General features: G+C 42.8%; 1 protein-coding gene across 1 annotated transcript; it reads right to left on the bottom strand.

The window, feature by feature from the left end:
- Positions 1 to 5,269: 5,269 nt before the first annotated feature.
- LOC120055512 (schwannomin-interacting protein 1-like) lies at positions 5,270 to 17,605 on the bottom strand. Its single transcript, XM_039003375.1, has 7 exons — positions 17,576 to 17,605; positions 13,570 to 13,682; positions 9,485 to 9,602; positions 9,016 to 9,219; positions 5,922 to 6,045; positions 5,636 to 5,729; positions 5,270 to 5,321 (listed from the first exon to the last, which is right to left on the bottom strand). The coding sequence occupies exons 1-7, from the start codon at positions 17,603 to 17,605 to the stop codon at positions 5,270 to 5,272; spliced, it is 735 nt and encodes a 244-aa protein (XP_038859303.1).
- Between the last annotated feature and the right edge of the window lie 3,863 nt (positions 17,606 to 21,468).

Genomic DNA, 21,468 nt, shown 5'->3' with positions numbered 1-21,468 from the left:
CAGGTTAATGAGAAGGGTGTGCTTGAAAGGATGCACATAACTCTGCAATGTTGGGTTGTATTGAAGAGAGTCTCAGTCTTAAATCATTTTCCACACACAGTCTGTGCCTGTATTTAGTTTTCATGCTAGTGAGGGCTGAGAATCCTCTCTCACATAGGTGCGTGGTTGCAAAGGGCATCAGTATCTTAACAGCACGATTTGCCAAGGCAGGATACTCTGAGCGCAGCCCAATCCAGAAATCTGGCATTGGCTTCTGATTAAATTAAATTTTCACAGAACCGCTTGTTGCAATTTCGATGAGGCTCTCATGATTCAGATATCGGTAAGTGGACTGGAGGCAGGGCATGAAAAGGATAACGAATCCAGTTGTTTGTGTCGTCAATTTCGGGAAAGTACCTGCGTAATTGCGCACCCAGAACACTCAGGTGCTTCGCTATATCACATTTGACATTGTCCGTAAGCTTGAGTTCATTTGCACACCAAAAAATCATACAATGATGGAAAGACCTGTGTGTTGTCCTTGTTAATGCAGACAGTGAAGAACTCCAACTTCTTAATCATAGCCTCAATTTTGTCCCGCACATTGAATATAGTTGTGGAGAGTCCCTGTAATCCTAAATTCAGATCATTCAGGCGAGAAAAAACATCACCCAGATAGGCCAGTCGTGTGAGAAACTCGTCATCATGCAAGCGTTCAGACATGTGAACATGATAGTCAGTAAAGAAAACTTTAAGCTCGTCTCTCAATTTAAAAAAAACATTTCAATACTTTACCCTTTGATAACCAGCGCACTTCTGTATGTTGTAAAAGCGTTACATGGTCGCTCCCCATATCATTGCATAGTGCAGAAAATACACGAGAGTTTAGGGGCCTTTCTTTAACAAAGTTAACCATTTTCACCTACTACCATCCGTTCAAAGACACTTACATTTGTTTGTCTTGCCCATTCACCCTCTGGATGGCACACACACAATCCATGTCTCAAGGCTCAAAAATCCTTCTTTAACCTGTTGTCTCCTCCCCTTCATCTACATTGATTGAAGTGGATTTAAAGTGATTAATAAGGGATCATAGCTTTCACCTTGATTCACCTGATCAGTCTATATCATGGAAAGAGCATGTCTTCTTAATGTTTTGTATACTCAGTGTATACATTATGTCAAAATATTCCACATTCTCACACAGGCACACACACACACGCGCGCACACAAACACATCTACTAAAATACCATGCAAACTAAGAGAGAAATTAACAGCTGGCAGTAAGCTATTGGAATTCATTGCAAAATGTATTTTATTTTTGGAGATGTTTCAACCAAAACTGTGTAAACATTGAAAAAAGTTAAATTGATAAATCCCTTGAGTGAACGGTCAAAAAGACAATGATGGGGATGAGGAATATTCTCCAACATGCCTGATCGATGATGAGGAATATTCTCCAACATGCCTGATCAATGATGAGGAATATTCTCCAACATGCCTGATCGATGATGAGGAATATTCTCCAACATGCCTGATCGATGATGAGGAATATTCTCCAACATGCCTGATCGATGATGAGGAATATTCTCCAACATGCCTGATCGATGATGAGGAATATTCTCCAACATGCCTGATCGATGATGAGGAATATTCTCCAACATGCCTGATCGATGATGAGGAATATTCTCCAACATGCCTGATCGATGATGAGGAATATTCTCCAACATGCCTGATCGATGATGAGGAATATTCTCCAACATGCCTGATCGATGATGAGGAATATTCTCCAACATGCCTGATCAATGATGAGGATGCCACCTTTCATATTGGGGTCTCCAGCATGAATATAGCCAATGATTCTGTTGATGGTGATAGTGCGAACCCGGAACCCCTTCAGTACTTTACACAGATGTATCCTTTCATCAAAAAGATTTTGGTTAATAGTACCTTGAGTAGGCCTACAACCTTGAGTAATCTGCAAAGTAACATAGTGCACACTGTGTCAAATTAACTTGATCTTTATTTGGTTGCAATTGACATAAAAATGACCATCTTTGGTTAGAAGACATTTTAAGGAACATTAATTCCACTACCCACAACATCCAATGTAATCCCTGCTAATCTTAGACTGAGTCCCTGAAAGGCTTTTTTACAGTAGTCAGGGTTGCTTTAAAATAATCTCTTACCTGCTGAGATGACCAGCCACCCAACAAAGACGAGGAGAAGCAATTCTGTGTTTTTAAAGCAAGCAAATGAAAAGGTGAGAGAAGAGGCAATACATATATGACAGTAGGTTTGTTTAGCCGAAGCCTGTGGATACAGTGACCATTGCATACAAAACTGGCTGTGTTAGAAATATCTCAAAAAGCTAACTTTTTGGTCATGTCCTCCCCATGCCAGTTTATTGGGATTATAAGTAACTCCCAGACTTTACCTCCTTAATCTCTTTGAGGTTCTGCAGCACAGTGATTCCAAGCAGTTCAGGGTCAATAGCTTGCAGCATGTCACTATAACAACGTGGATCCTCCTCAATGTTCCCCAGACACTTGTCGTATCTGGATACATAGGAAAAATGACATAAGTAACATTAGTAACCACCCCATTTATTATGGGAAAAACTGACTGAACTGAATGTATAGCCAATAGTAAGTAGCTTACCTGATCTGAGTTTGTGACTCCAGTACATGTCAAGTTCTGTTGGGCAGTCTATAAAAAAACAAAGTAGAATGATTCAGCAAAGGCTTTCAAACATTTTAGGCCTATCTAACATCGACTTCGAAAGGAAAATTCACATTATTTTCAGAAATATTTCAAAACAGATTACAGAATGTCATCTGGCAATATGGTCATTTACTTACCTTTGGCGCGCATACTGACACCGTGTGTGTTGTCGTGTTCAACTCCATACCCGGATTCATGCAGTTTATTCCTTTGAACAGGTTTTGCTAATATTGAAACGTATTTAATGAGTAGGCCACAGATATGAATTTAAAATGGAGACGATAACGTAGCCTACAATCAAGAACAGTGTTGGAAAATGTGTCTTTGTGTCTCACCTGTGTGAGCGCCTCGGTGATGTTCAGAAGAAGTGCCTTTGCAGAAGTGTCACAATTCTCGGTTATCGGGGCGTTGCGTGTCACAACTGGACTGGACATGTTTACGTGCCAGATAGAACAAGTGAGCGCGACCAAGAGCAGCCAATAGGCAAAATCTGACAGGTGCAAGAAGAGGTGCAAGAACAGACTTTAAACTAACACTTTCTATACAAATACATTTGTCAATAATACGCGCCCTATATTTTTTCCCAGAAGCTTTTGCAATATTCTCATGCAGGATTTTTAAATCCGTTATCCTAACCTACTCTAAGTCAAATAAATAATCTATTTTATAACAATTATTTAGTTTGAAGAAAAAGAGAAAGACTATAGGTTACTCATAAAGCTTGGTGTTTGGCAGCATGGTATTAACAATGTTTATCCAAATTATTTTGTGTGTCTTGCTTCACCTCTCGGTGTTTTTATACTTTCTTGGGCAGGCATTTCCCGGGCACTATAACAATGTTTTCCAATATACATGGAAGGTAATGCAGGTAACATAATCTCACTGTCTGTAATTTTCCTAGATGCTAGAGATATAAAAAAAAAGGGTCTGTTTTGACAGACTGGAACTTGAATTAACATTGGCTGGAGTTGAGTTGATTGTATCTGATGTTTTGGTTGTGGCCACTATTACAAACTACAGCTAGGCTATGTCATAGCATTAATGCCAATTTTATTATGTAATTTCTGACATCCATAGAAAACAACTAGTAGGCTTCCGCTACCCTAAGTTTGACCTCGTCTTATTTTGTGGTTTGTATTGATATGTTTTATGTGTTTTATTTAAGAGGTACATGTAGGCAAATGCAGCCTCCTTTGGTCCCTCAAGCATCCTTCTGTACCATTAATGAATTAATTGAAACGGTTCCTGTCTCACCTGCCGAGAGTTAGATCTGGTTCATATAGCTACCAAGACTGACCACAACCAGTCAACTAATAACGACACTTTAAACACTTAAAACGTTTATTTATCATTTTCATCTCTGTACACAAAACGTTGTATGATTTCTGAATGCTGCAGAATACACTTGAATGAGTTGATGTATAATCTGATGGAGGAAAAAATGCAAAAGACCTGCTAGAAAATGACATTCTCCAAATGCTGAAGATTGACTAATCATAGTGAACACTGATGACCATCATCTACAACCAGGCAACAAGGCATCCAAGTCTCCTTCCAGCACAGAATTTGTATTTATTCAGCCGAGACCGACCAGCTTTACAAGTGGCAAGATCAGTCAGCTCAGACATCTTTAGTTCTTAATCATTGGGATCATTACTTTGTTAATAATATTAGGTCTTAAAATATATATTGTTGAATGTTTTACTGTGGACTAGCATTAGGGTCACAAAGCAGGGAATGAATGACACATTGACATTTGGGGGCGTCCTAAAAATATTGGGTTAAACCAATGTTAATATTTGGAACACGGATGTTAAGTAAGATTAGTTATTTAAACCCTGCCACAAAGAACACTAAAAGGATTCTTAGCTTTCATTTCACCTATAGTGCAGACAGACAATAAGGTCAATGCAATCTGTCTGTAAATTTGGCAAAATCAAGGGTCAACCAGTAAATCTTCAGAACATCAGCATGTTAAAGCAGGTGGAATTATGCAACAACAGCTGTACTACATCCATGTGTGTCTAAATGATTCATACAAGAGCTGTGCAGTTGCCGCAAAGTTTATATACTGGGAAGCCTAGGAGCTCATTCCTTAGCAACGGCACAAACAACTACAGTATGTTGTCAATAGATATAGCTATGCAGTGTGTTGAGTATTCTACAAAGCACACGACTGGCTGAGCAGGGCAACAAACAGAACTCTAGTCATCTTCTGTGATCAAACTGTCATTACGACACATGGTTTATGACTGGGGCCTGGAATTTTGCCTGACCACTTAAAATTCAGGGCCCTGTATGACTCCTGGGTGGGTGGGATCCTCTAGCAGTGGACGAGCTAAAGCATGTCCAGGCTTGGTCCAGCCTAGTACTAACATACCTGAATCAACTAATCAACTAAGCATCAAAAGATATTGATGAGTTGAATCAGCTGTGAAAGTGCTGGGCTGGAACAAATGCCTGCATGCCTTATTGGTCTCCAGGACCAGGGTTGTTGACCACTGCTCTGTGGTGGTTGTGGTTGTCATGTGACGTGGTTGATGATGGGGACAGGTGGCCGGGGTTTTATTTGGAAAGGGTTTTCTCTGCCAGGTGTCTCTGCTGGCTCTGAGCATGCCTGTGACAAGAAAGAACAACAAATAACAGTTACGTTAAAGAATGCATGAAAAATCCTCCTTAGATAAAACATTTTAGAAAGGATGCAATGTTGACCTGTTTTCAGAAGAATGCCTTTTTTAAACCGAGACGTTTCAGAATGTATTTTTAAACTGAGACGTTCCACGGCATTTGACCTCCAGAACGAACAGAGGCCTATTGTTATTTGCGTTAGTGGTGTCGGTGCTCAAGTGTGTGTATGTGTGTGTGTGTATTAATACATGTATGTGTGTGTGCTTCTGTGGCCATAGTACTGGGTATGAAAGGGCTCTCCACCTGGTCAGGTCCTCTACGTCCACCAGCATGGCGTCCTGCTCCACATGGAGCTCATCTCTCATCAGCAACAGCTGCACCAGCTCCTCATTCAGGCCTGCAACGTCATCCATTTAAAAATATATATATCTTAACATCCTCATAGCACCAGAACAGCAGAGTTATGATGGTGGTGATGAAGGTAGATTGTGCCTGTCAGTAAGTGTGTTTGGTGTAGTGTTTGTGTGCCTGTGTGTTTATTGGCATGTGTGTGTGTGTAGTGTTTGCGTGTGTGCGTGTGTGTACTCACTCTGTATTTGTGAGTGCAGATCGTTGGTGATGACCTGGAGCTGGCCCAGGCTCATGTCCCTCATGTCTCCCCTCCTCAGACTCCTCTTCATCAGACCCTCACTGATGTGGGGCAGGTGGGGCAGCTGCACACAGAGAGACACAGGGATAACGTTAGAACAATGTTAAATAGAAACCGGGGTAGCAGTCATTAGTCAGCAGAGTCATGTTGATCTAATGTTGAAGAGAGAAATAAGGCAACTATAGATTGCGTATTTGGGCCTTTGGGGTTAGGGTTATTAGATGCAACCCACTGGGCACACACTGGTTGAATCAACTTGTTTCAACGTCATTTGTCAACGTATTGTGACGTGGAATCAATGTGTGAAATACATTGGATTTGAAAAAAGTCATCAACCAGCACTGTTTTCTTCTCATTTCAACCAGCGTTGTTAGGATAAAACTTCAACTTGATTTAACCTGACTAAGAGGTTGTTACATCAATGTAATTTCAACATAATCATAAGAACTATGTATGTGCTGAAATTGCGTTGAAAATTCTACATTTAAATGTAAAAAATATTTATCCTATATACCTGTATATTGGGGTGGTTGAAATGATGTTGAATTTCATATTTAATTGGACACATTTTATTTGACCTTGATAGTAAAACAGTATGCTTGAATCAACGTCATTGTTTCAACTTCGTCCTATCAACCGAAATGAAGGTTAAAAAAAATTAGGGTGCCACGTTCAAAGTCACTGAGCTCTTTAGTAGGGCCATTTTACTGCCAATGTTTGTCTATGGATATTGCATGGCTGTGTGCTCTATTTTATACACAGCAACGGGTGTGGGTGAAATAGCCTAATCCACTAATTTGAAGGGGTGTCTACATACTTTTGTATATATAGTGTATATTCATTGTAATATATATTACAACCACCTAATCCTATATGTTTTGTATAGGATGAAAAATATGTTATATTTTTTCTATGTGTAATTTTCAACGCAGTTTCAACGTATACATAGTTCTGTTTATCATATTGATATTAGATTGATATAACAACATGTTAGTTAGGTTAAGTCAATGTATTTACGTTTAAGTTTTACCCTAATTTCAATGTTAACAATGCTGGTTGAAATGAGATGAAAACAGTACTGGTTATTACTTTTTATATTTTGCACGTTGATTCCACGTCACAATACGTTGACAAATCACATTGAAACAAAGTTGATTCAACCCGTGTGTGCCAGGTGGGAAATGACTCAATCCTTTCATTTATCCTGATCATAGAGCAGTTTCTTTAGACCTGGGTGAGTTAAATGCCCATCTTCCCTCCATTGCTTAATTAGGTACTGACACACACATCCACAGTTCAGTAGTACTCCAGTCAGGGAGGAAATTGCTTGATCTGATCACAATGGCTGTATAGTTGTATTTACAACTCATTCACCACAATCTCCGGGGCGGGGAAAATATAAAAATGACATGTAACAAAGGTAGCTCCCAATTTCTCAGAAGTGCTAAAGCACTTTTGCTTGTTACAAAAAATATTTAATGGACGCATTGTCCCGCCCTGGCTACCTGTCAGGCCTCTTGCACATACACACAGTCACGCGCACATTGCGGATGGAGCAGAACCCAAGCCGGATCCCATGTCCTACATATCTTTGCTTACAATCACAATATGAGTAACCTGATTAATTGCCTACACATACAGTAAGTGAAAATGTTCTGAAATACACGTTTTTTTTCATCACTCTGGGCCTCAGATTACACAGGTCACCAAGTTCTCAAAAGCCACAGGAACTCACGACAATCCAACCTTGAAATGGCAGAAGCGGCTGAATTTCACTCTCTGTACCAGGAAACATGACATAGTAGCAGAAGTCTCAGTGTTCTCCTTGTTCAACTGAAAGTTGTATCAGCCCACATGAAAAAATACTGTAACATACTATGGTATAAATACTGTAGTATTACTATATTTATATACTATAGTATTCACTGTAGTGTTTAGCGCAAGATTTTTGCGGACATGACTGTAGTATACTGGTAGTCTCCTCACACTGTTCCTAATCCTGGCAGTCATCATGAATAATCATGAATATGCAAGCCAGCATAATGTGACATGCACATAGAGTTGCAAAATTCAAGTATATTTCCCAGAAATCCCAGTTGGATGATTCCTGGAAATCTTTCAACTAGGATTTTTTTGAACATCTGGGAATTTTTGGAAAGTTACTGGAATTTTGTAAGCCTACTTGCAGGCCTAATGTGGCCTGTGAACCATGAGTTATAGGCACCTGTATCTTGTAAAGCTAGGCCTCAAAATAAAGCCTCATGAGATACATAATGTATTGTCATAAAGCGTTTCCTTAAATTGATGACATTCGCCTAGGAATTCACTTGGTGAAGGCTACAGTACTGAAAATGAACAAATCCAAAAACCATGTCTCTGTCACTAACAAATACAGCCATTGGTGGTAACTTTACAATTCATTCGAAAAGGCAAGGCACACTGGGAAATTATTTCGGAGGCGTGGCTTAGTGTGGGTGTTACTACATTTTTACAAGCCGATACAACTCAAATCTGGACCTCATACAGAGTGACTATTGGTTTGAGTAATGATGACTACAAAATCACTTTAAGTAACTGTACTCATATGAAGTGCAACAGGTTTCCTCAAAAGTTGTGAGTAATGACAGCACATTGGGTTTTACAGTGTACTATAATATTCTATAGAAGATTGTGGGATTTTTTTCACATGGGAGTTTCATATTAACCAACGTCTGTATTGGTGCATGTGTACGTAATTCGGAATGACTATGTAATCTTAAGACTCAAAAGAAGAATTTGCTTCTTCGCCATTAGGGCTTTTTAGCCACTGCTTTTGACATCAAACTGTAAAAGTAAATGTAATGCTATTCATTTTGTACAATTCCCTTTTGCATCTAAGATCTAACTTGTTCTCGCATCTTGCAACTGTAATGCATGTCCCCAGAATAATTCTGTGTAAAATGTGTTACTTCGATCACACCATGGCCTTAAAGTCTCCTCGCTCTTCAGCCAAGTCAACTTATCAGAAATGACACACACACACACACACACTGACCAGGTCGGCGACGGGCGAGCGGCGGTGGAGCTGGATCTGTCTCTCTACCTCCACTTGCATGCGGGCCATGGGGCGAGCCAACGCCAGCGCCACCCTGGCCTCCTCCTGGAGCCGCCGCTGCACCCGCCAGAAGCCACAGTCCTCTAGGGGGTCCGAGTCCTCCTCGCCCGTGTCCCGGTCCGACAGCGACGAACTCTGCTTACTCTGGATAAACACACATGCACACCAGAGTCATTATACAGAATCACAGATGGTAATGTATGATCACGCACGTCACCTATACATACATACTTCGAAGTCATCGTCCACACAAACACATCGGTGTGAGAGTATGCTCACACACACACATTCCACAGTCAATATGCTTATTTTTCTCCCGTTAAGTCAGGTTCAAACGTGTCGCTTGTGTGAATGAATGTGGAGATCACACACAAACTCACACACACACATTTACATCTATAGCGTGTACCACGGGTGACAGCGGCGTATCCAGGCTGGTCTCTGTCTTGCTGTCCTCGGCATCGCTGTCCTTGTCACTGCTGCTGTCATTCACAAAACACACCTGCAGGTTCACACCACTCGGAGGACTGACAGTGAGCGAGAGAAGGAGAGAGGGAGGGAGGGGGGAGAGAGAGAGTATAATCAAATTACAACCTTAGAAAAGAGGGAGCGACAGACAGAGAAAGGGAGGAAGGGGGAGAGAGAATGGCTAAATTCCACACTGACCCATATAACCCTAAATCCTTAGGCATTTCCTGTAGATAGGAAATGATTGAGTAGGTATATTCATATTCTCAAGGTGGACCACTGATATATACATTAGGTCGAATGTTCACCATATTGCTTTAACCTTTCCAATCCTTTTAGATCTACACAAAGCGCCTACGGGTAGTGGCTAGTGGTCAATTTGGAATTGAATTGAGCAAATGTGCAAGGGGGAGGGGGAAAAAATGCCTTCATTTCACTGTCCTTCGCGGATCTTAGATCTGGGGGCCCCAGAATGGGTCTTCAATTCATTCCAGAGAGTTGCTTTCAAAAAAAATCATGAAAGGTGGAACTATTGCTTTTACATCAACCCAGTCATCTCAAATCCACACAGGAGAGTGAAAGAGAGCAGAAGGGATCATGTGGGGTGTTTGGGCATTGTGTTGTTTCAATTGCTCACATCATGCCATCACTGTTATTAGTAAAAGATTAGGTCAAGGGTTACGAAACCCGGCTCAATAAGGCTCCCTCCTCAAAAGATAAAACAAGCAACCACAAAAGGTTCAGTGAAACAACCAAACGCACAACATGACATAATAATTTGAACCATTGACAGCACAGGAGGCTGGTGAGGGGAAGACGGCTCATAATAATGGCTGGAATGGATTGAATGGAATGGTATCAAACACGTCACTCCATTCCAGCCATTATTATGAGTCTGTCGTCCCCAATTAAGGTGCCACCAGCCATCTGTGGCCACAGTGATGACAGTCTCTTGGCCACAGTGATGACAACGAGTCACGAGTTAACTACTCTCTGTCACCTTCAGTGAGCCAGACTTTTATGTAATCTTAACAGCTCATACTAAACCTCATGCATTCAAGCTCTAACAAAACATGTAGTGAGGAACCACACCCAACCCCCCAAATGCCTGTTCACATTGGAATTTCCAACTTACAATGTACTGCTAGGTGCACGTTGACCTTCACTAAGGGTCACGTGACAGAACATCCAATAGGAGCAGCGGACTTCAAAAGCCAACACTTCTTTATTTCCAGTGGCTGGACCACAGACAGATGAGCACTTCCCTAAACTGGACTGACAAGGGGCGGTCCCCTTTAATTTGAATGAAATCCGAGCTATTTTATAGGAAAAGAGCAGGGTGTAGGCACTCACGTTCACTCGTCAGAGAGACTTGCCGTTTCTGAGGGATTTGGTTCACCTTGTCTCTATACTCGTGTATTCCGGTAACCTACAATGTGTGGGTGTAATATGTTCTTGTATGGTTTTTGGGTGTGTGGGCTTAGTGGTTATGTGTGAATGCTCAGTATGATTATCACGCCCTGACCTTAGAGAGCCTTTTTATGTCTCTATTTGGTTTGGTCAGGGTGTGATTTGGGGTGGGCATTCTATGTTTTTGTTTTCTATGATTTTGTATTTCTATGTTTTGGCCGGGTATGGTTCTCAATCAGGGACAGCTGTCTATCGTTGTCTCTGATTGGGAACCATACTTAGGTAGCCCTTTTCCCTCCTTTCAGTGTGGGAAGTTGTCTTTGTTTTTGGCACTATAGCCTTAAGCTTCACGGTTGTTTTTGTATTGTTTATGATTTTTGTCGGCGTCATCCTAATAAAAAGGAATATGTACGCTCACGACGCTGCGCTTTGGTCCTCTTCATTCGACGGCCGTGACAATAATAGTCTGTGACATTTGTGTCATTTGAAGTGACAGTTCATTGTGTATTTGTGTGTGTGTGTCTGTGCATTAGTGGTTTCACTATGCTATGAGCTGATGAGTATTTCTAAGTCATTGTGCAAATACATAATCCATGCATGTGTCGTATATGTGTTGCGTCTGCATGCTTCCCCATTCAGCCATTTTAAGTAAGTGACACTTGTCTTGCACTGAAGAATGAAGCTCTTGTGTTACTGGCTGAAAGACTGAGAAAACAATGTAGCTAGCTTTCCCTCTGTCTCTCTCTCTCTATACATTTCTCTCCCAACACTTTTTTATCTCCCCCTGTTTTCTCTGCTTTAATACCTAAATGACTCATTTCATGGGCCTCCTAAAAGTGAGAGCATCTACTGCTCCCAGACCCGATCCCAAATTTCCTCCTATCCTCTAGGCTCATGTGGAGATTGAAGTGGTTTTAAGACAGGTATAGATACACTGAACAAAAATATCAACACAACATGTAAAGTGCTGGTCCCATGTCTCATGAGCTGAAATCCTAGAAATGTTCCAAATGCACAAAAAGCTTATTTCTCTCAAATTTGGTGCACAATTTTCACATGCCTGTTAGTGAGCATTTCTCCTTTGCCAAAATAATCCATCCGCCTGACAGGTGTGGCATATCAAGAAGCTGATTAAACAGCATGATCATTACACAGGTGTACCTTGTGCTGGGGACAATAAAAGGCTACTCTAAAATGTGCGGTTTTCTCACACAACACAATGCCACAGATGCCTCAAGTTGCAGGATCGTCTGAGACGAGCCACCCGGACAGTTGATGAAACTGTGGGTTTGCACAACCGAAGAATTTCTGCACAAACTGTCTGAAACCGTCTCAGGGAATCTCATCTGCGTGCTCGTCATCCTCACCAGGGTCTTGACCTGACTGCAGTTCGGCGTTGTAACCAACTTCATTGGGCAAATGCTCACCTTTGATGGTCACTGGCTCGCTGGAGAAGCGTGCTCTTCATGGATGAATTTCAGATGGCAGACAGTATGGCAGTATGGCATCGTGTGGACGAGTGGTTTGCTGATGTCAACGTTGGGAACAGAGTGCCCCATGGTGGCGGTGGGGTTATGGTATGGGCAGGCATAAACTACGGACAATAAACACAATTGCATGTAATCGATGGCAATTTGAATGCACAGAGATACCGTGACGAGATCCTGAGGTCCATTGTCGTGCCATTCATCCGCCGCCATCCCCTCATGTTTCAGTATGATAATGCATGGCCCCATGTCGCAAGGATCTGTGCACAATTCCTGGAAGCTGGAAATGTCCTTGTTCTTCCATGGCCTGCATATTCACCAGACATGTCACCCATTGAGCATGTTAAGGATTCTCTGGATTGACATGTACGACAGCGCGTTTCAGTTCCCGCCAATATCCAGCATATTCACCCTGCCATTGAAGGTCACAATCAACAGCTTGATCAACTCTATGCAAAGGAGATGTGTCACACTGCAAGAGGCAAATGGTGGACACACCAGATACTGACTGGTTTTCTTTTTTTGGGGGGGGGGGGGGGGGGGGGGGTGTATGTGACCAACAGATGCATATCTGTATTCCCAGTCATGTGAAATCCCTAGATTAGGGCCTAATGAATTCATTTAAAGTGACTGATTTCCTTAAATGTACTGTAACTCAGTCAAATTTAGGAATTTTTGCATGTTGCGTTTATATTTTTGCTTAGTGTAATTTGGTAGTAATTCCACCCTGCCTGCCTGTTGGCTAGATGTAATATTGACCAATCCCACATGGTTTATATTTGAGTACTCTCTATTCAAGGATGAGTCTCCCCCTAGAGACGCTGATCTGAGCCGGTCTGCGTTTGACAGAGGGTAAGCTAATCCTAGACCTGTGCCTACTAATCCTAGACCTGTGCCTACTAATCCTAGACCTGTGCCTACTAATCCTAGACCTGTGCCTACTAATCCTAGACCTGTGCCTACTAATCCTAGACCTGTGCCTACTAATCCTAGACCTGTGCCTAGCTCTCTTCAATTAGAAAGTATGTTAAATACTCACTGCGCTGTACAGCACCACATCTTCTAGTGGTGGAAAGGGTGCTGTACAACTGACTCTCAACATTTGTATAATGATGCTGTTATAACCCACCGGGTGGGAAGGCCGTTCTTGCTGCAGCTGTTGTAGATGACTGGCTCCTCGTCGTCATAGAAACTGCCAAGAGCCAGCTTCTGCCTGATGGACTCTCTGTCATTCCTCTGGGCCTGGTGGAGGTAGAGCCATATAGAACAGATCAATACTCCAATATAATACCACAACAGTACAACAATAAACCTGAAGTAAAAACCCTGATGATAAAGATGGATTTTCCATGTATTGGCTTCTTTAAGAGACACAGCAAACTAAGAGGATTGGACGACATTTAAATATTCGGAGCAAATTAAATAGAACGAGAGAAAAACTATATATATACGACGCACGCTCCTGCTTAAACCAAAGCAATAGGGGGATGTAGAATTGGAGTATGGTCACACAAAGAGAAGAGATGAGTGGAGAAATGGAGACGAAGGGATGGATGGAGCGTGGCAATGGAATCTGAGTTCATGCTCGAGGTGAAATCACTGTTGACTCAATGAGCCGCGAAGAGAAGGGAAAGAGCTACGCACGCCAGGAGGAACACACACACACACACACACACACACACACACACACACACACACACACACACACACACACACACACACACACACACACACACACACACACACACACACACACACAAATGAATGCATCACACATACACTTATCACACAAATACCATATCATACACATACCGCATACACATCACATATAGCACAATATACCATACACCACCAATAGGATCACACTTGAACGTATAAAAATACTCCATTCATCCCAAACTTTCACCCCACATAGATCAAAGACCATTTCTAGATGGAGAGATGTGCACTCATATGTATTTTTAAAAACACGCCACATAAATAGACACACGTCCCTCTCATTCACTATTGTAGCCTCGTCGTCAACAGTGAGTGGCGGAGCGACAAAGAAACACTCATCGAGGTCGCCATCAATAGCCTTCAGTAGACAGGCTGCCTATTGTGAGGTCATCAATAATGGCCGTCAACACCAGAGAATCAGGAATTCGAGTCATTTGTTATGATCTCTGTGATCCACACACACTCACTGGACATTTTGATGGGCCAGTAAATGTCCAGTCGCCTCACATTGATTTCATCTCCTCTTTCCTCTCCTCTCTTCTATTTCCTGCTTCCCATCTTCCTTTCCTGACTATTCATTCTATTATCCACCCCTCTCTCTATTTCAATTTTTTTTTCCTCTCTACCCACTACATCCAAAGCGCATTTTGTCCTGGGCAGGTTGTTTATGTCATATAGCTTTTAGGTTGACATACATATCCTATCTTCTCAAAGACCTGCTCCTGCAACCGTATAGAAAGAGAACCAAAGAAAATGCATCGTGCTACAGTAAACGTGATTTTCCTTTCCAGTTTTTCCACACAAATGTTATATTTAGAGTCCATTACTGGGCCCTCAAGCCTACTAGTAGTGTGTGCTGTATCACATGCGCATCCACACACACACACACATACACAATAAATACTCCTCTCAAATCTATTATACATTGCCCATACCACACATAAGCACTCACAAACACAGAAATACAACAACACACGCACAAACACGCACATGAACACGCACATGCACCAACATAGAAACAAACAGAACACAGATGGGCTGTGATGTAACGTCATAAATCACAGATGGACACTCCCATTGTAAAGGAAGCAACCAACATTCCCCCCACTCTAGTCTCCTCCCACTGGAGACCGTGCCAGGTACTGTCCTACTGGGTAGTTAGACCATCTATCCTCACAGCCAGGTACTGTCCTACTGGGTAGTTAGATCATCTATCCTCACAGCCAGGTACTGTCCTACTGGGTAGTTAGACCATCTATCCTCACAGCCAGGTACTGTCCTACTGGGTAGTTAGACCATCTATCCTCACAGCCAGGTACTGTCCTACTGGGTAGTTAGATCATCTATCCTCACAGCCAGGTACTGTCCTACTGGGTAGTTAGACCATCTATCCTCACAGCCAGGTACTGTCCTACTGGGTAGTTAGACCATCTATCCTCACAGCCAGGTACTGTCCTACTGGGTAGTTAGATCATCTACACACACAGCCAGGTACTGTCCTACTGGGTAGATAGACCATCTACACACACAGCCAGGTACTGTCCTACTGGGTAGTTAGACCATCTATCCTCACAGCCAGGTACTGTCCTACTGGGTAGTTAGACCATCTATCCTCACAGCCAGGTACTGTCCTACTGGGTAGTTAGATCATCTATCCTCACAGCCAGGTACTGTCCTACTGGGTAGTTAGATCATCTACACACACAGCCAGGTACTGTCCTACTGGGTAGTTAGACCATCTACACACACAGCCAGGTACTGTCTTACTGGGTAGTTAGACCATCTATCCTCACAGCCAGGTACTGTCCTACTGGGTAGTTAGACCATCTATCCTCACAGCCAGGTACTGTCTTACTGGGTAGTTAGACCATCTATCCTCACAGCCAGGTACTGTCCTACTGGGTAGTTAGATCATCTATCCTCACAGCCAGGTACTGTCCTACTGGGTAGTTAGACCATCTACACACACAGCCAGGTACTGTCCTACTGGGTAGTTAGACCATCTATCCTCACAGCCAGGTACTGTCCTACTGGGTAGTTAGATCATCTATCCTCACAGCCAGGTACTGTCCTACTGGGTAGTTAGACCATCTACACACACAGCCAGGTACTGTCCTACTGGGTAGTTAGACCATCTACACACACAGTCAGGTACTGTCTTACTGGGTAGTTAGATCATCTACACACACAGCCAGGTACTGTCTTACTGGGTAGTTAGACCATCTACACACACAGCCAGGTACTGTCCTACTGGGTAGTTAGACCATCTATCCTCACAGCCAGGTACTGTCCTACTGGGTAGTTAGACCATCTATACACACAGCCAGGTACTGTCCTACTGGGTAGTTCGACCATCTATACACACAGCCAGGTACTGTCCTACTGGGTAGTTCGACCATCTATCCTCACAGCCAGGTACTGTCCTACTGGGTAGTTAGACCATCTACACACACAGTCAGGTACTGTCCTACTGGGTAGTTAGACCATCTATCCTCACAGCCAGGTACTGTCCTACTGGGTAGTTAGACCATCTATCCTCACAGCCAGGTACTGTCTTACTGGGTAGTTAGACCATCTACACACACAGCCAGGTACTGTCCTACTGGGTAGTTAGACCATCTATCCTCACAGCCAGGTACTGTCCTACTGAGTAGTTAGACCATCTACACACACAGCCAGGTACTGTCTTACTGGGTAGTTAGACCATCTATCCTCACAGCCAGGTACTGCCCTACTGAGTAGTTAGACCATCTACACACACAGCCAGGTACTGTCCTACTGGGTAGTTAGACCATCTACACACACAGCCAGGTACTGTCCTACTGGGTAGTTAGACCATCTATACTCACAGCCAGGTACTGTCCTACTGGGTAGTTAGACCATCTATCCTCACAGCCAGGTACTGTCCTACTGGGTAGTTAGAGCATCTACACACACAGTCAGGTACTGTCCTACTGGGTAGTTAGACCATCTATCCTCACAGCCAGGTACTGTCCTACTGGGTAGTTAGACCACATAGCCCATATGAAACTTAAACAGCACACCCTGTATGATGTTTTAGGTATACGCTATGTATTACTGAACTGTAAAAAGCCTGGCATAAACCTACTCTTAATCAAACTCTCATGCGATGTGCAATGTGTTCACACCCACCTAGGAGAAACAGCACCTATGCATAAATGCACACCAAAAAAAGCATACAGACTAGAAATGTACACACACACACACAGGATGGCACAGCAAAAACTACAGGCTAATGTATGTAGTCGCAAATACACACACAATCAGGTCAAATATACACACGGACACGCCCTCACATGATAAATTCACACACGTACACATAACCCACACATTGACCTAACATACCTATATTAACCTAATACATGGTATACATTATACTAGAACCAAACACACACCTGGTAGACACGTTTCTCCTGATGCACCATCCTTCAGCGCATTGTACAGGCAGCAGCGCTACCCTTCCCTACACTGCAGTGAGCCAGACCCAGGAGAACCACTCATATACCACAGCTAAACGCAGAAGAACGTGGGAGGGAGGAGGGAGGCGAGAAGGAGGGAGGGGGATGGATGAATGGATGGAGGGAGGGAAGGAGGAAGAGGGGGAGAGTCTGCGCAGCTGATGGAAAGACATGGGCGCTCTCCACTACTCTCCTCCTGGTGACTGTTAGCATGGCTGCAGCTTCCCAGACCTATCTGCTCCTCCATCTCTCTCTTGCTCTGTATCCTCCATTTTTTTTCATATCTCTTTCTTCATATTTCTCTTCATATCTCCATCTCCCTGTCTGTCCGTTCCACCGTGGGAACAACATGATTGATGGAGCGCGAAAGGGAGAGATGTGAAGGAAGAAATTCAAGGAAAGATTTTGAGATAGATAGAGAATTAGGATGGGAGTGAATGAGAGGTGGAGAGACTAAATGTAACCTGCATTTACCAGATTGAAATGATATTCAGGATATTATGCAAAGAGCAAGACTATTATATAATGTGGAGTATCATCTGTTCCACTGGAGTCGAAATAGTGAAAGGAGAGCTGACCAGGATGTTGACAAACCTAACATTCACCAGTGGAGACTCCTCAGAGGAGAAAGGGGAGGACCATCCTCCTCAGTGAATAAAAATAATAAAAATAGTAAAACATTGAAAAATGTATCCTTTTTAGATAAAACTATACTAAATATATTCACGTCACCAAATAATTGATTAAAACACACTGTTTTGCAGTGAAGGTCTACAGTAGCCTCAACAGCACTCTGTAGGGTAGCACCATGGTGTAGCTGGAGGACAGCTAGCTTCCATCCTCCTCTTGGTACATTGACTTCGATACAAAACATAGGAGGCTCTTGGTTCTCACCCCCTTCCATAGACTCACACAGTAATTATGACAACTTCCCGGAGGGTGTCCTCCAACCTATCAGAGCTCTTGCATTATGAACTGACATATTGTCCACCCAATCAAAGGATCAGAGAATGAATCTAGTACTGAAAGCATAAGCTAAAGTTAGCTAGCACTGCAGTGCTCCTTCATTTCTTAAAAAATGAAGGAGAAGCAAGAGAGCGTAAGAGAGAGAGAGAGATTTAGCTTTTTTTATTCACTTTCAGTTTCACTTACTTAGCTAGCAAATGCAGCTGGATAGTTTAGTTACTCAAACACCCGGCTGAAACAGAGGGATGCTATGTTAGCTAGCTTGCTATTACTATCCAACACAACACCGGAACTCTTCCAAGTCAAGTTAAGCTTTTGGTTTGATTAATTTATTGCCACCGTGGCCCACCGGTGTAACTGCTTACTGACTATACACTGTAACTTTACTGCATGATTGTAGTGGGTTTACTAACACGTTAGTTCTATTAGCTATGTTGACTATGGCGTTACTTTAGCTAATATGGTGACAACTATGTAGGCTGTGTGTAGCGGTTATGATATGGTTTGGCTTGGAAAGGTTTTTTCGCCTGGTCACATACAGCTGATGTGTGGAGCATTGAAGTCCACAAACAAAGGGAAAAGGTGAGAGGAGGAGAGTGCATTCTGTTGAAAAACATTTCTTAAACGGAAGCAAATAAAATGGGGATACAAATACCTGAATTTGTCCAAAAGAAACTTGTTTGCTACTGTTGGACTAATGATTACACCCTGCACCCTAGATGCAGGCAAGAGTGTGCAAGGCGGTATTGAATGTGCCACTGTCTGTCATCTCAATTTTTTCTCTTGACCTGTGTGCACCTACGTCGTAAACTTTCATTCATAGGCTAGGTTGTAGCAACCCCGTGATGGGTATAGGGAAAATTCAAGTAGTAGCCTAAAACTATCGACGTTACATTGAACTGGGTGAACGGAATAAGAATGACAGTCATCCAACATGCTGTAATAGAAATAAGGCCATGCTCATAAAAAATATATAATCCTCCCTCAACATAAACATGACTGACCGCCACTGACATTCACCTAATGTTTGTGCCATGTTTGTGTACCTGTTTGTAAATGTGTGTTTTTTTGTGTACAGTTTGTTTGTTTTCCTCCTGGAGGATTGTTCCTCTCTTTTGACCATCAGTCCAAGTGTGGTGAGTCATAAGACACAGAGAGGGCACACACACATACACACGCACATAGGCACACTCACACATACACATACACTCGCCTCTCAGGGTGCTACTGTGTCACCATGCAGCAGTGGCTCACTGTGGCTGATTAAACTAACTAAAACCTTTTGAGTCATCCTCCATCACTTCCCTTAATGTATTATACTGTGGCTATAAAATGAATAGAGAGGAAATCCTTCGTCCACAGGGTACCATTAAAAACCAGTGACTGTAGCTGGAAATGTCCCAACGCTCTGTAATGGTCCACTGATTGGTCAAATCATGGATTGGTTTCAAGCTAATTGCTTACTCTACACTGTCATTGGCTGGCTGAGGTATGTTCGGTGTTGGAGTGGAAAGGTTAAAAAAAATAGCACCATCCAGTGGACTATCTCTACACACATGCAGACACATCAACAATTACACACACAGAGAGAGAGAGAGAGAGAGAGAGAGAGAGAGAGAGAGAGAGAGAGAGAGAGAGAGAGAGAGAGAGAGAGAGACAGAGAGAGAGAGAGAGAGAGAGAGAGAGAGCACGAGAGAGAGATAGAGAGAGACAGAGAAAGACAGAGAGAGAGAGAGCACTTACAGTGATGTCGAATGATCTGCTTGTTCTCCGTTGACGGTCAGCCTCAGCCAGAGGATTGAGAATGTGCTGCAGCTCCTCAGCCCAACTCAGGCTGTTAACCATCCTGCCTCCGACATTTCTTCTTCTTCCTTCTTTTTCTTCGTCACATGCGTCTTTGTTGCACTTGCTCACCCACCACTGGTCTATGGCCTTCTTCTTGTAGCGTTTTTCCCCCTCCGCGTCCTTTTCATCCACATCCATGTCAAAGTCCTCCTGCGTTAGATGACCGGGCCTGTGGAAAGAGCCTGGTTCAAGGATGGGGGAGGGGATGAATTATTGGTTGGGCCCAGAGGCGGGGATAGAGGTCAGTTCTTATCTCCATCCTTTCCTCTATTTTCCCAGAGAGTAAAAGGATAAAGATGAATAAAGGAGTGTTTTTAGGGTGCACGTGCATGTCCACATTCGCAACACGGTACAGGTTTACGTTGCCCCACTCACAAATATGCCCTGATACGTGAATACGTCTAATGTGATGTCGTGAAACAAAAGCGCTCAGGATATTCATTGGATCATTATGTGAACATCCTTTCAGAGTGATGGACAGATATGGAGTAGCTATATCTATGTAGGATCTACTATAGCAGCGTTACTGGAAGAGAACAGTCAGTAAACCATCAAATTATCATGTGAGTATCATGGAACCATATAATGTAATTCTGACATATCATCTAATCACACACCACAGGAGGTTGGTGGCACCTTAATTGGGGAGGACGGCTCATGGTAATGGCTGGAGCGGAATTAGTGGAACGGTATCAAATACATCAATGCCATTCCATTTGCTCCGTTCCAGTCATTACTATGAGCCGTCCTCCGATCAGCAGCCTCCACTATCACTCATGCCACAAACACATGAACAAATGGCACTTACAGTCATTGCAGAGACACAGTTGCTTCTCAAGAGACTAGCGATCAAAATGCCAACCCACATCGAGGGACAGTGATGAGCCGAGAGTCAAACCGTTTAACCATGAGGAAAAGACCACTAGTGGACAGGGAGAGATGTACAGTAGTGATTGTCCGAGGATGTCACTCATCTCCAGCCTCCGTGGTGGATCTCTAGAGCGGGTGACTCAAAAACC

This window comes from Salvelinus namaycush, chromosome 11 (genome assembly GCF_016432855.1).
Source record: "Salvelinus namaycush isolate Seneca chromosome 11, SaNama_1.0, whole genome shotgun sequence".
Taxonomy (NCBI): Eukaryota; Metazoa; Chordata; class Actinopteri; order Salmoniformes; family Salmonidae; genus Salvelinus; species Salvelinus namaycush.
The sequence above is the reverse complement of the archived record's forward strand: the minus strand, read 5'-3'. Positions and strand labels throughout refer to the sequence as shown.